The sequence below is a fragment of the Purpureocillium lilacinum genome, assembly GCF_023168085.1.
Source record: "Purpureocillium lilacinum CBS 284.36 DNA, scaffold_1, whole genome shotgun sequence".
Classification (NCBI taxonomy): domain Eukaryota; kingdom Fungi; phylum Ascomycota; class Sordariomycetes; order Hypocreales; family Ophiocordycipitaceae; genus Purpureocillium; species Purpureocillium lilacinum.
Window position 1 is genome coordinate 1,124,563 of NW_027072111.1, and position 14,622 is coordinate 1,139,184.

At 55.8% G+C, this 14,622-nt stretch overlaps 1 protein-coding gene across 1 annotated transcript; it reads left to right on the forward strand.

Annotated features, from left to right (window-relative positions):
• Positions 1-519: 519 nt before the first annotated feature.
• PLICBS_000085 (uncharacterized protein) lies at positions 520-1,249 on the forward strand (the record flags this gene model as incomplete). The annotated part of the gene is made up of 2 exons (XM_065599519.1): positions 520-804; positions 875-1,249. 2 exons carry the CDS (start codon positions 520-522, stop codon positions 1,247-1,249), a joined length of 660 nt encoding a protein of 219 aa, XP_065455591.1.
• Positions 1,250-14,622: the final 13,373 nt, after the last annotated feature.

The following is a 14,622-nucleotide window of genomic DNA, read 5'->3' on the forward strand; positions in this document are numbered from 1 at the left end:
GGCTACCATCGGCTCGCCCAACCTCAGGTTTCTCAGCTCTCTCCATCTCCCGCCTCATCTCCCGCTCCATCTCTCAGAGTGCAGTCCATTTGCTTCCATCGCTTCTCTCTTGCAGGGCTCCCTAATCTCTTGTCGCTGCAGCACTGGTGGCTTTATACCCGTAAAAATGCGGTACGCTTTCGTTTACGTAGCTCTCGCCGCCTGCGTCTTGGCGCATGGCGTCGTCACCTCCATCACGGGTGCCAATGGCGTTGTAATGCCTGGGCTTAGTAGTGAGTCTTCCTCAGTTCTCGGCACGTATGTTACATCGCAAGTTGCCCACTCATGAGAGGAGCGCCGCACCAAATCAACAGAATAGTCGCCGATGGTACCCGCCGGAACTGTTCCACAAACAGGTGCGGAGCCTAGGCTGACACCTCCATCATCCGGAACAGCGAGATCGACAGAGGACAAGCCAGCCCACTCGGCCGCACGCAGGGCAACGGACCCGTCGATCCTGCCAAGGTGGTCAACGCCGTCATGGAGGGTTCCGCTGCGCCGACAAACAATGGCCCTGCCTCGTCCGTCGGCCAAGAGGATAGCCTCCCTGGCCTCAAGGGCATCCAACAGCGCAGGAGCCGAGGGGGCAAACGCCAACTTGGCGGCCTCTTGGGCGGCCTGCTCGGCGGTGGCACTGGGGGCAGCTCGGGCACCAAGTCAAACAGGCCTGTCGAGAATATGGTCGCTGCCACGGCGGGCAAGGGACAGGCACAAGGCCTGCCTACCTGCAGTGACAGCGGCGAGGTGACCGTTACCTATCGCCAGGTATGACAGCCGCACTACCATGGCAAGGGTATCGGCACTGCCTCCGGCATACTGACCGGACATGTCATAGATCAACCAGGACGGCGCCGGCCCTCTAACGGCCAAAATCGACCCCTCCTCCGGCGGCAGAGACGCCAGCGCCTTTCAGACCGCTCGGATCACGCAAAACGTCCCAGGCATTGTAGCTGGGCTCTCCATGGCCACGAACACCGATTTCCAAGTCAAAGTCCAGATGCCGCAGGGCATGACCTGTACTGGCACGGTCGGCAATACCACCAATGTCTGCATCGGCACGGCCAGGAACAGCACGCCCGCCGGCCCTTTCGGCGGCTCTTTTGCCTTTACTCAGCCCGAAAAAGCTCGCGCGCGTGCCGTTGCCTACCGCCTCAGGAAGCGACTCGAGATCATCCGTCCAGACGCCAAGGCCGAGTTCCGTGCTGTTTGAAGCAAGAGGGGCGTGACGAGGAATAGAGGCAGTATCGTGCAAAAGATGTACAAGTCGTCGAATTCGAGGGGGGTGGATAGAACAGCACAGCAGCCACTCGGCCGGAGGCTGCCCCATAGAGGCGAGTGGGCCGCGGGACGCTCGCTGTCGAAGAAGTACTGCACTTGGTGTGCACCTCCGCTTGCGGCTCATTGATCTAGGCTTCTTTTGCCTAGATGTCTGTAGAGTCATACAGTATACTTGCAGCCCTGGAGTCGCTGTGTGTTACGGTGGCGGCGATGAAAGCGGACGCTGGTGCGCCAAGTGCGTTATTAATCGGAAGAGAGAGAAGAGGGGTCATCCAGGCCCGGGTCCCATGTCGCTAAAGTAAGCGCGGGCGGTCTGTCAGACAATTGGCTCCACAGGGATCACAGTTGGCATCGTGTAATTGATGAGAATTATCTTGAAGAGCTATCTGCAAGCGCACGACAGTGCGCTGCTCTTTATACACAAAGGAAATATTTGCTTTGTGGTGCAAAGTCCCTGTAATTGAAGCTGGTGTGCAAATATATGCAACCAGTGTTTGAGCTTTGACCTCGACCGAAGTCAAAGCACAACGCGTGCAGGCGCTCGACCTTAACACACGGATTATAGCATCGGCTTCCGCGGGCAAATATTCTCAGTGCAGATGTTATGCAATATGAAGCTTGCTCTATGTGCGACACGGTCCGACTCTGCGGCAGGCACGGGGGTGTATTTATTTTCCGTAGCAAAATCAACAACATCAATCAGCACCACGGCGCTGTGCAGCATCGACCGGTGCCGTCTGTTGCTAGCATTTTTTGCAGCAATACAAATATTAAGGCGGCACCCGTTTACCGTACACGTAATTCATGGACATTCTCACGGCCCGACGCGGCCGGAATCACGACATGGAGCCACTAAACGAAGCCAGGCGATTGCAGACGGCTGGTTACCGCATGAAGGCCAATCCCATCCGTGAGAGGTTCGCTGGCGTTGATCAACGCATAGCAAGCGCCTCGGGGCTGTGCCTTCAGGACAGCCAGATCCACAGTCGCTGCTTTTTGAGAACGTACCGTCATCTATGTGTGTGATCGTGCAGGCCTGCCTGGGTCCCACACAAGCAAAGACAACACGCCCTGGCAGCACCAGCAGCGACTGACCAGCGCACGAGCACTTATATACCCGTTCTCCATCACTGCAAAGGAGAGCCTCGATAGGACTCGCTGGCCTATCAAGCATCGCCCGGGCGGTCAGTTCTTGCTACACAACCACGAACCAACCCTAATGTTTCCGTGCATCCGGTGCTTCGTGCCCTCTCGTAAGCCGACGAGGCTCTCGTTGGCAATCTCACCAGCGCTAGCATAACGCCAAGAGATTTCATATCATACCTACGCCAGAACATTACACTTCTCGGTCGGCGATACGGCAAGATATATACAACTGCACACAACGAAGTTCAAGCGTGACCTTTACCTGGGTCCAACGTCCATGGGGCCTCTTACCAACAAGCTTGATAGTGTGAGAGGTCCTGGAACTGCATGCAGTTGGATTAGGACGACAGGGTCACCTCGTACTGGTTCGCTCAACCGGAGTCACTGGCATAATTCAAGTCATATCCGGAGGTCCTTACATTGGACTATGTATATAAGACCAACAAATACCGGATGCAGGTACTCGACATGGTCGCAGTTGACTCACGCGGCCGGACCTTCTGTATTGCCTTATCAAAGGAGTAATTCCGCCGCCCCGAGCCATGTAATACATGCTGCGTACACATTTGCCAAATTCGTTATGTTATCGTCATCCAGAAATCTTGAATTAATAGTCTCATGAATGAGCTGTTTGAAACGGCCCAGCCCGGACCGCCTCTGGCCCATCCCCACGGGATATTCGATTCCGGGTAGGACGAGCGCTGCAGTGAGTTTCACAATCTCATAGTTGGCAAGATATAAATGCATCAAAAAGTCTTGAGACTCAAACCGTTGGGGTGCCCATGGAACGAACCGTAGCCAGTTCCGAAGTGGGAAAACAGCACGTAGCTGACTTTCAAATGACTGGCAATTCCCTAGCGAACGACTTAGGTTGTGAAGAAAATTGGCCATGTCCTTTGCGGCTAACTGAAGCTCATTGTCCAGTCTGCACTTCAAAAGCGCCATCAAAGAATTGGCCGTCGCTTCGATATATTTGTCTCCAGAGTGACCTAAAGGCAAGGGTTGTGGCGGTGGTGTTGGCTGGGAAGCCGTAGATAAAGCCCCTGCATTGAGGTGGCTCCGCGACTTAAGCTTTGTACCGTCAGTGTAATCGAGGTGTTGTACGTGGACAATACACTGACCGCGACGATGCCCTTCAGAAAACCGACATATTCCTGCCTGAGAAGGATGAGTACGGCTCTCAGCGCGGGGGTCAGAGATCACGAACGGATCCGCGCTGTACCAAGCCATGATAGTCGACGATGCGACTAGGCTGTGAGCAACTTGTGGAGAGCTTCCATGAGCTGAATTTTCCAAAACCCGCAGCCCTCCGATCATCCCTTGGATTGCCAGCACTCGGAACCGCCGTTCAACGACAGCGACCGTAGTTGCCTTTGTCAGACTCTTGAGATGGCTGGCACCGAGGCCACACAAGCAATGGCGCAGATGCTCGAAGCTTCCGGCCATGGCTAAAGAGCTATGTACCGTTAGCCAGTGACGATTCAGTTCGACGTAAAACGTGGCCTGAGCTACCTTGCAAACTGCCTAATCCCGACCACCAAACCGCGGCTCAACGTCGACTCGATCTGCTTTCGTACGATGCAGAGGTGGTAGAGCATCGCCTTCTCATCCTCCGATATTGATGTAGGCCACCCAAATTCGGACATTGCAGACATGACAACCTGGCAGGTTAATCCCGCCAAAGAGGGGTCGGCCAATGTGCTGGCTATCTCACGACTGGTATTCCCACCGGCGAAGTTCTTTTCATAGTCGCATCCCGTAGGTTGCTGTCGTGTACTTCGCAGCCTCTGACATGGTGTGCTTCTAATAGCGTTAGTTTCAACCAGTTAATTCCCCAGGTCTTGAATAGCCCAGGTCAATGGACGGCAGCGGACCATTGTGGCTTCAACTCATCGCATTTGATGCGTCGCTGCCTGCACTTCAGACAGCCAGTACGGGTCTTTCTGTGCGTCTGTCTCATGCTTGGACGTGAAACCCGATTGATCAACGGTTGGCTGGCATGGTAGTGACATTGACAAAGTGCGACACAGCTCGGAGGACATGGTGATGAACCGGCACATAAATACATTGACGATAGCGGGCCAAGGAGGCTTAGATTGAACTTTCTTTTTGCACGAGCCTGAGGAATGTCTGCGTTGATGACTCAAATCGCAGCGCCACCATTCCTTCTCTGAGGCCTTAACCTATTCCGTCAGCTCTTCTCCACATCTGGCCAACGGAAGCCTTCCTTTGTCATCATACTTTTTTGGCATGCAGCCGTAATTCACACCAATTTGCTTGACATCTGCACCTCTAACTCTCCGGGCCGCGCGCTGCGCTGGCTCTGGCAGCGGCCATGGCAACTGCCATGGGCTCGCATGCCGGCTCAGATCCGTTTGATCTGGATAATCACATTCCCCTTACTTTCGCCGGCCGGGCTCGTGCTGCCCAGATCCGAAACAGTTTGTCCGGACGTGGACCGACCGATCGGAGTCTCGCCGGCGCCACGGCGATTGTCTCAGACGCCGTCTTCGCCTCTACTCCGACTCTCCAACTCTACTGCTATAGAAGGCGCGCAGCCTGCATCCGCGTCGTATAGGCCCTCGCTAGAACCCATCCTGGAGCCCGTCTCCATCGTCGAAGGCGCCGACAGGGTCGCATAAGAGCAAACGGATGCCTACAACGCCAAATTAGCAGTCTTCCATGCATTCTGCGAATCATTCGACCAGGCCGCGAAGCAGTTCACGTCTGCAATTGAGCATACCTTCGCGAACCAATTCGCCACCAGCTTCCTCGATTTCTGGCGCCAATGTGTCTCGATACTGCCGCCCGTGGCGGCGCCGACGTACAGCAGCGTTGCCGCCTGTCACAGTCCTTTCCAGGCCCCTGCGGGCCACGCCACCACCCCCATTGCTGAGGCCCCGCCGCCCGCACCACAACAACCAGCCGACATACGTCTCCAGGGACGACCAATCCCCGCCCCACCGAAAGATGACCTCCGGGTCTTCGTACGACTCGACGCCGAAGCACCGGCGAGGAACTGCGAATCGTACACGATCCGGACCCACATCGCCGCGAAAGCCGGCATCGACCTCCACCAAATCCCGGCAGCCTTTCCCGTAAACTCGGGCTGGGCTATTCGCACCGCGGACGCTACCACCAGAGATCTCATCGTTCAGCGCCAGTCCGAATGGGCGGAAGACCTGGGCGCGAAATCCGTCGAAGTCAGCAAGAAATGGTACACCTACGTCGTATCCCATTGCCCTCGCAGACTCACCGACCTGCAGGGCAATGAAGCCGACTACGACACAGCAGTCAAGGACGAAATTGCCTGCCAAACCGGGCTGACACCCGTCAGCATTCGCCCGAGCAGACACGACTCAAATGACCTTCCAAATAAGACGCTCATAGTATCTTTCCTCGAGCCCACCCAGAAACCCTGGAGGCTATTTGGCTCCAGCAGACTGGCCCGATACATTGACAAACCGACCGTGCCCAGCCAATGCGACAAATGTTGGGATTTCCACGCCCGACATAGCTGTGACCGCCGACCAACATGCAAGCGATGCGGAAAGGCCGGACACGACGACTCCTCTTGCGTAGCGCCGGAGCAGTGCGGCAACTGCCTCGGACCGCATGCCACAGATTTCCTGAAATGCCCGGCACGTCCCATACGATCCCATGGCGCTTTCCGCCGATTGACCAAGGAGGAGAAAACCCGCGTCCGAGAAATGGGTGCCCAGCTATCGGCCCAGCTAAGGCAAGGCAAGGCTCAGGCGAACGCGCTCTCACAACCGGACGGAGGATCGCCTCAGACCGTGAACCCCTCACCCAGACCGGCGCCATTGAGCGCTCCTGAGACGAACGACCGCCCTAGCCCTTCTGCTCCTGGTAGCACGCCAGGTAGCACGCCCGGCAGTACGCCCGGCAGCACATCCGGCAGCATGCCCGGCAGCACGCCCCCCAGCGCTCCCCAGCCCAACGACAGCCAAATCGAGCCTGAAGCCAACACTTCAAGAGCTGAGAGCGAGACCTCGACTCTCAGCCCAACCATGACTATAACCCCGCCATTTATCATCGTGGACACGACTCCTCGGCCCGCGAGCAGACCTGCCTCTCCCTCCAAGAAGCGACGTATCGACCCCATCGCGCAAGATCCATGACGAGACATCCCCGTACTCCACAAAACGGCAGGAAGACTCTGCGAATCTTCCAAGCGAACGTGGGCAAGATCCCACCAGCACACGACTGCACCCTTGCCCTTGCAGATTCCGAGCATTACCATGTTGTCCTGCTGCAAGAGCTGTGGACAGAAGCTAAAGATGGCCGCTGTCTCACTAAAACTCACCCAGCATATGATACCTTTTCTCTGGTCGATAGCTGGACCAACACTACCACCCGACCGAGAGTCATGACTTACGTCCGGCGACGCCCCGGCCTAACGGCTGATCAACGACGCCCCGCGACAACTCGTGACATTCTCTGGCTCACCATCAACAATACGACGATAGTCAACTGCTACCGACAGCCTGACCTCGACGGAGCTCTTGACATCATTCTGAGGTGGAGCCCGCCGAGTAGGTGCCTGGTAGCTGGAGACTTCAACGCTAAACAATACAGCTGGCAGACCGGTCGTCTCGATGGCCGTGGCGACGACATCGCTCACTGGGCAGCAGAGAATCGTCTCAGCCTGCTCAATCCGACCGAAGTGCCCACGAACCCGCATGGGAATACCATAGACCTTGCCTTCTCAAATATACCGTTGTCGGAGGCAGTCGTGGAGGACCATCTAGCCACTAGCTCCGACCACTTCACACTCAGCATAGCGCTTCCTGAGGTGGGCGTAGCGCCAATACCCGCTGGAAAAATCCGCGTCACGACGGAAGAGGATTGGGATTAAGTCGGCAGAGAGGGGGCTCACTGCATATTACGACCACTTCGCTGCAGTCACGGTTGTCACAGAGCACATGGACCAAGCTGAGACCTCTCCTGCTTCATCGCCGACGATTGACGACGGATTCGATGCTCGGGGCCATACAACAGATCGACCACGTCGTGGGAAGAGGAGAAAGGTGAAGAGTTAGTGGGAAATATGGATAAAGCAGGTGCTGTCGATGGACGACATGAGCGTTAAGAATTCTCTGGCGTGGTGGCTGGACCAACGTCGGGTATGGCCCATTCTTAGCAAGCTTGCTCTTAACATCTTCAGTACGCCAGCGATGAGCGCAGAGCCAGAGCGGGTATTCTCTGATGGTGGTGAGCTTATTACCGGCAGGCGCAACGGCCTAGGCCATGACATAGTTGAAGCCGAGATGTTGTAGAAGAGTTGGATTACGTCCAAGACTTTGTGCGGAATTACGACACAACAAGGTCTATACGAAATACCTGATTACGCATGGTCCATCAAGTACTTGACAAGTTGTCAATCGAGTTCGCTGAGTGGTCAAGTCAAGCTTCAATCAAGTTGAGATGAGTAAAACCAATCGAGTTTGATAGCCGAAATTGAACTTGATTGAAGGTTAGCCACACTGCCCAGAGATAGCCGAACTCCTTCTCTGAGAGTTCCTAGCGAATACGACGTGGAGGCGGGAGTTCCTCGTCTGCCTCGATTCGGAGACATGGGCTCGACTTGATTGAAACTCGACTCCCTTTATTGGTATGGATTGATTGAAGGGCAGCGCTGCATCACAGGCGAACGATTATAACTTCCCCCGGCAAAGGGAATTGCTATACGGGCATGACGTTTTGGCTACACGGGCATGAGTCTTACACGGGCATGACTTTTGTGACATCTAATTGGACAGCCCGCCAGGTACATTCTTGACAAAGAATGAGTACCTGAAACCTTAGCAAACTGGTTTTTGACGGTTTCGGACAACTCGCCTATCCAAATTTCGACCGCGCAGCGCTTCAAGAAGGTCGTGTAAAATTGGCTCCATGACTCAACCAGGCAACTCTCTGTTTTTCTATTGTCTGACAACTATAGAAGGAAGAACCTCGTCATCGCTGTCACTGCCCAACAGCTCCCATTGATTCTTTCTTCTTCGTATGCTTGGCTGTGTCCTGCGTCCGCTCGCACGCACTCCTGTTGTTCTTCCCGTTCCCAGCACAGAGGACTGTCTGCGTGTCTGGCGCTGGGATGGGTGTGTCGCTTGTTGAGTGGCCTGACCGCTGGCTTGCTGGGTCACAGCATGCCTGGCCCGTGTCGTGCCGTGCTGAATCCCTGCACCTTGCTTTGGCCGTTTAGAGTGCCTGGGTCGCGTATGAGCCATGCCAGTCTGGCTGCCCGTCCCGATATCCAGCCGCGCCGGGACAGCCTGTGAAGTGTTCTTGGGCCTTCCGCGAAGAGCAGTGGTAATCTTGGGGTCGAGGATTCGCCGGTACCGATCTCGAGAGTTCGACTCTCTTAAGTGCCACCGCGGATGAACGTCCCACTTACTGAAAGATGTTCCCTCTCCCATCTTGGCATAAATCTTGTGACAGCAAGGGATGCCAAGCTCTACCGAAATTGAGCAGTCCTCATTACACTCTCCCAATGACATAGGAAATGGATTATTTCCTGTCGACATTGCTTTCTCTGCTGTCCGATGTTGTCTTGCGATCAGCCCAATTGCCTTGGACGAGATCGTGGTTGGCAAATCACCCAGGTACTCTGAGCTTGGGCCGAGATACCTGCGGGCAGTCAACACCTCGTCCTCTGCGCTAGCGTGAGCGAAGTCACGCTCCTGGTCGCTTAGCATGTCCTGGATCGCCTCAACCAGCCGATAGAGGTTGCTCATGCCATTCAGAAGGTAGCTCTTGACGTTGTTATTGCTCGCTTCTGTACCAGAGGTGACACGGATGCCAAAGTTGCGATATTTGCGGATGAAGCAACGCGCCCACTGAGCCCTAACGGGCATGTACGTTCCATGGAGGTAACGTAGGATAGCCCGCTGGTCATCAAACTCCCGGCATAGCTCGGACCACGCCTTCTCGTGAGCTTCTTGCGTCTCAGCGAACATGACATGCTTCCACATCATGAGCACGCCACGGTAGCTATGAGGGATATCCTCCGGCACTGGCTCATGGATGAACCGTCGGTCTTTGGGGCTGAGCTTTGCGTGCGCTTGTGCAGAGGCCGTTTTCTCATCGCGGGCATCATCACTGCTACTACTACTGTCAGACTCGGCGTCTGCGACCCACTTCTGCTTCGCCTTAAGCAGGACGTTAGAAATGATGTGATGGATACACAGCTGCTGTTGTGCCTCTGGGAACTGGTCATTTAGGGCGGCTTTCATTGCGTCGTCGAAGTCGGTGATGATAACGTCCGGGGGTCGGATTAGGTGCCGCTCTGTCAATTGCCGAATGCTTTCGGACAGAAACTGGAATCCTTCCCGTCGCTCGTTGTCGATCAAGCCGAATGCAGCATTGTAGACCGATCCTAAGCAAGTCTGCCCGGTCGTTTGGAACAGCGGAAGCTTAAAGCGGTTCGTGTTGTACGTATTATCGAAGCTCATAACCTCCGGGAATCGTTGCCACATTTTGAGGCAGTAGGGGAATGTCCACACAATACCGAGAAGGCGGTTCGAATTATCGTCGGCCCACTTAACAAGGTAGGGAATTTTCTTCTCGTCAAAGAGCTTAATGAGAGCCGCGGTAGGCGTATAACCATCGAGTTTGTCGCAGTTTATGAAGGCTCTGGCGTTGTAGATATCTTTCCGCGTGAAAACAGTCTCGGGATGTTGCTCCTGGACGACGGCCCGTACATCTCGGGCCCGGATCCCAACTCTGCGGCTTGTTGATTCAACGGTAGCCCTAATGGCTGCAGTGAGCCTCCTATGGGAAGGATGTGCTGATGGCCCGATGCTGCGGCCGTGGTTGTGCTGGCTGTGTTCAGGGTTTGCGTGCTCTCGCAAAAGCCACTTGCCCTCTTCTTTTGCCTCGGCAATTATCATCCACCGACAACCACACTTACGGGATCTGCGTTGCCGGATCCCTGCGCCTTCAGTAGCTCGAGGATTCCCGAATCGGTCGCACTGGATTGAGTATCTGATCTTCCGACCTTTATGTGAGTAGGCATGCCGTCGAACAATACCAAATCCATGGGCCTTTGCGAAGTCATTCACCCTGTCGAAGAGCACTTCGGCCGACGGCGCTGGATCGCCTGGGATTGGTGGATTTGGGATAGGATCAGGAGTGGGCGACGATGATTGCTGAGATTGAGAGTGTTCGACCAGCCGTGGGGTCGATGGTGCCTCGGGAGACTGAGTGGATAATCTTGGTCGAGGGACTCGAGGCGGGGAGTACGGCGGCGGCGATTCGTATGCATCGGACGTGAGTGGTGACCAACCCCACCTCTCTCGCCATTGGCGTACGCGTTCATAGGACCGAGCAAGTTCTGTGGTCAGTGTTTTCCCTTCGCCGATAACCTCACGTGCTAACTGCAAGGCTGATTTGAACCCAGCCCCCGTCGCGTGCGGGGGGCTTGCAGCGGAGTGCGGCGGAGAGTCGGACGCAAACGGATCGGTTTCAGGCCCAGGTATAGGGATTCTAACTCGCTGTGATCGCGGCAGTGCGGGCAGGAAATCGTTCGAAAGATATATATCATGGTCGAAACGGAGCTCCCACCACGACTCATGGAGCCCCTGCGACCCGTGGGGGTGCGGCGCGGTTGTGAACGACTGCGGATAAGATGCAAAAAGATTTCCGAGCGCATCTTCGTCGCCTAATCCATAGTACTGGCCAATACTTGCGGCACTAGCAGCCGACTGCGGGCTATCCACAGTCGTTGATGGGCTGCGAGTGCTCTGTCGTGAGTGCCGCCGTCGTTTTGGAGGACGCGGTTCCTCCCTTGGGCTAGGTGTTCGTGCTCGTTTTCTTGAATTGCGCCATGAAGCGGTGCGAAGATAGGATTGAGGCATAGTAATAGTATCTACCACCAAGGTTCGGATCGTTTGCCAGGCTTGTAACCATCAGATGTGGACTACTAGATCGCGTCGCATTGTTTTCTGGGCAAGGGATGTGTAACGGGCTGGGCCCGTGTGGGTCTCGGCTCCGCTCTCGACCGGGATCCACACCAGCTCCGGAGCTCCGCTCAAAAGCTCGTGTTCCTTTCTGCAACTTTCTCTTCTCTTCTTTCTTTCTTTCCTTTTTCCTTAGCTTTAGGATACTCGTTGCAGTCGCTCAGCTAGTTGTCAACACACTCAGTTGAGACCGTTACATTATCCTAAAGCTCCTTTCCACGAGCGCACCATTGATCTCGATCATTGGCAATACGCTGCGGAGTTCGCCGCGCGACGTACGCGTCAAGCGGGAATAGCAGCGCCGGCACCGCTTCAGTGTGCGTGACCGGCGGCGCAGGAGAGTGCCTGGAGAGGCGAGAACCATTTGACCGGAGTCATTTGGTTGGGTTCCTGCTCGGCTTGCCGAGTGTTCAAGCCGGTAGAGCAGAAGGCTGGTAACTTCGTCCCGTACGGAGCAGCAGAGGTAGGGCAGCCGCGGCTAGCCCACGTGCCCGCCATCTACGACGATTGGCGGAAGACTCTTGCGCAAGTAGCAATTGAGTACTGGTTCCTGCGAAAACCTCGTCAAGCGACGAGCAGCAGAAGGCTCTCGCCTGTGGGCGACCGAGCTTTGGATGCGTGCTAGGACATCGTGCAGCACACGAGTAGCAGAAGACTGCTTGCGAGCAGTGCGGTATCGGATTCCCGCTAGGACCTCGTTCGGATAGCGAGTAGCGGAAGGCTCTTGCCTAGGGGCAACGGAGCACAGCTTACCTGCAGAGGCCTCGTGTGCACCACGAGTAGCAGAAGATCCCAGGAAGGGATAGGAAGTCGAGCCGAATCGAAAACATCTCGCCTGATCGAAACACCCGACCTGAATCGAAAGATTTCGATACGAACGACCGGACGAACAGCTTCCCCGATGGAGGCTAACAACCACGATGGAGGCTCGCAGGAGCGAACCTCCCAAATGCTCATGCAAATGATGAGCCAAATGTCGGAACAACTGCAAGCGTTGCGTGCAGAACGCGAAGCAGACCGTGAAGAGGTTAGAACACAAATCCGCGCTCTCCAGTCAGCTGTCGCCACGCCAACGGAGACGCCCTGCGCGCCACCATCCGTCGATACAGCACAGTCGGAAGGCAGTCGAGCGAACTTGACTGAAGTCGCGCCAGCCAAGAGGAAACCGACTCTGCCGGATCCCCCGCGGTTCGAAGGAAACCGGCTGGAATTTCGTGCCTGGCTCAGCGAAATGAAGAACAAGCTTCGAGTGGATGGAGGAGCCATAGGTGGCAGGGCCGATCAATTCGCCTACATCTATGCAAGGCTCGGTGGCGCACCGCAGCGGATGACCATAGCGTATGTGGAAGCAGGAGGGAACGACGGAATGTCGGATCCGGATCATTACCTCCAATATTTGGAAGAGTGTTATGGGGACCCCAATGCAAAAGCGCGGGCGATGGAAAGGCTGCGGACCCTCAGGCAGCGAGAGAACGAGTCGTTCGCTACTTTCCTGCCGAGGTTCGAGAGAGAATTGGCCGATTCGGGCGGTGCGGCCTGGCCGGAGGATGTCAAGATAAGTTACCTCGAAGGGGCACTCAACCAGCAGCTACGTCTCGCAACAGTCTATACGGATTTAGATCGGAGAGTGTACTCAGCCTGGGTCCAGACCTTACAGAAAGTATCTTCTAGGCTCGACGGCTTGAACAGGAAGGAGAAGGTTGGAAATCCCGGGAAAGCGAACCCGAATTGGGGACATACGAATCATTACCACCAACCCAAGCTGGCATTATCATCGAGGACGGAGAGCCCGGAACAAATGGATTGGGAGTCTACCAAGATAGGACGAACTGGTGCTCGACAAGACGAACGTAAGGACAGTAGGCGTTGGTCGCGAGACGAGAGGAGGTGCTTCCGGTGCGACGAAATCGGCCATATAGCCGCATACTGCACTCAGAGACCGCGGGAGCGCCCGGCTGGGAAGCCAGAGCCAGCGGGGAAGCCGGAGCGTCCACAGCCCAAAACAAAGGTTGCCAGGGTCGAACTTAAGACGAGAGACCACCAGGAGCAAGAGGACGAGCGAAGCAGTCAGTATGAGACTGCCTCGGACGACGATTTGGGAAACGAATAGCTCCTGGCCAAAATCGCCGCCAGGAGCACCAGCAGGCCCGGGCAGAGTGGAAACAGTTGGAGCGCGAAATGGACAGCCCGCCCTTCTATGTCAACATAGGGATCAACCGAGAATATTATTCGACCGCCCACGTCGATTCCGGCTGTCTGTGCTACGGGACGGTCAACGAAGCTCTAGTCCGCAAGGCGCGCCTGCCGCGTATTCCCATCACGCCACGAACGCTGGACGAGGTAAGCACGTCGTTGCCTGGCGTTATCCGGGGCGTGACCTACGCCGACATCGACATCGATGGATACCGCAAGAAGCGATTTTTCTTCTACATTATCCCCGACCAGACTGATGAAGTCATGCTTGGGCGAACCTGGATGAACAAGGAGGACGTTGCCCTTTACCCCTCGAAGGGCTTACTGCACATCGGCTCACAGGATCATTGGGTCAAAGAAAGAGACCCCAACCGCTACGAGCGATACGAACTGTCCGGACAGCCAGCAGCGACCTTCGCAGGGCTTGTCCGACGAGCGAGGAAGGAGAAACAGGACCAGCGCGGGCTGCGCGTTTTCTCGGCAAGTTTAGCGGACATTGAGAAGGCACTGGCGCCGAAGAAGAAGACCGACGCCAGAGAGAAGCTGCCGACGCACTATCACGACTATTTGTCGGTGTTTGACCGAGGTCAGGCAGACCGCTTGCCACCGCATCGACCCGGCTCAGATCATAAGATTATTTTAGAGAGGGATGCAAACGGCAAAGAGAAAGAGCCGCCATGGGGACCGTTATACGGCATGTCACGAGAAGAGCTGATTGTCCTACGCAGGACGCTCACCGAGTTACTCGACAAGGGATTCATTCGCGCGAGCAGTTCGCCGGCATCCGCGCCCGTGCTCTTTGTGCGCAAGCCGGGCGGAGGGTTGCGTTTTTGCGTGGACTACCGCGGGTTGAACGCAATCACCAAGAAAGATCGTTACCCGCTACCGTTGATTGAGGAGACCTTGCGGTCGCTGTCGAAGGCGAAATGGCTGACGAAGCTGGACGTCATTGCTGCGTTCCACAAAGTACGCATCGAGAAGGGAG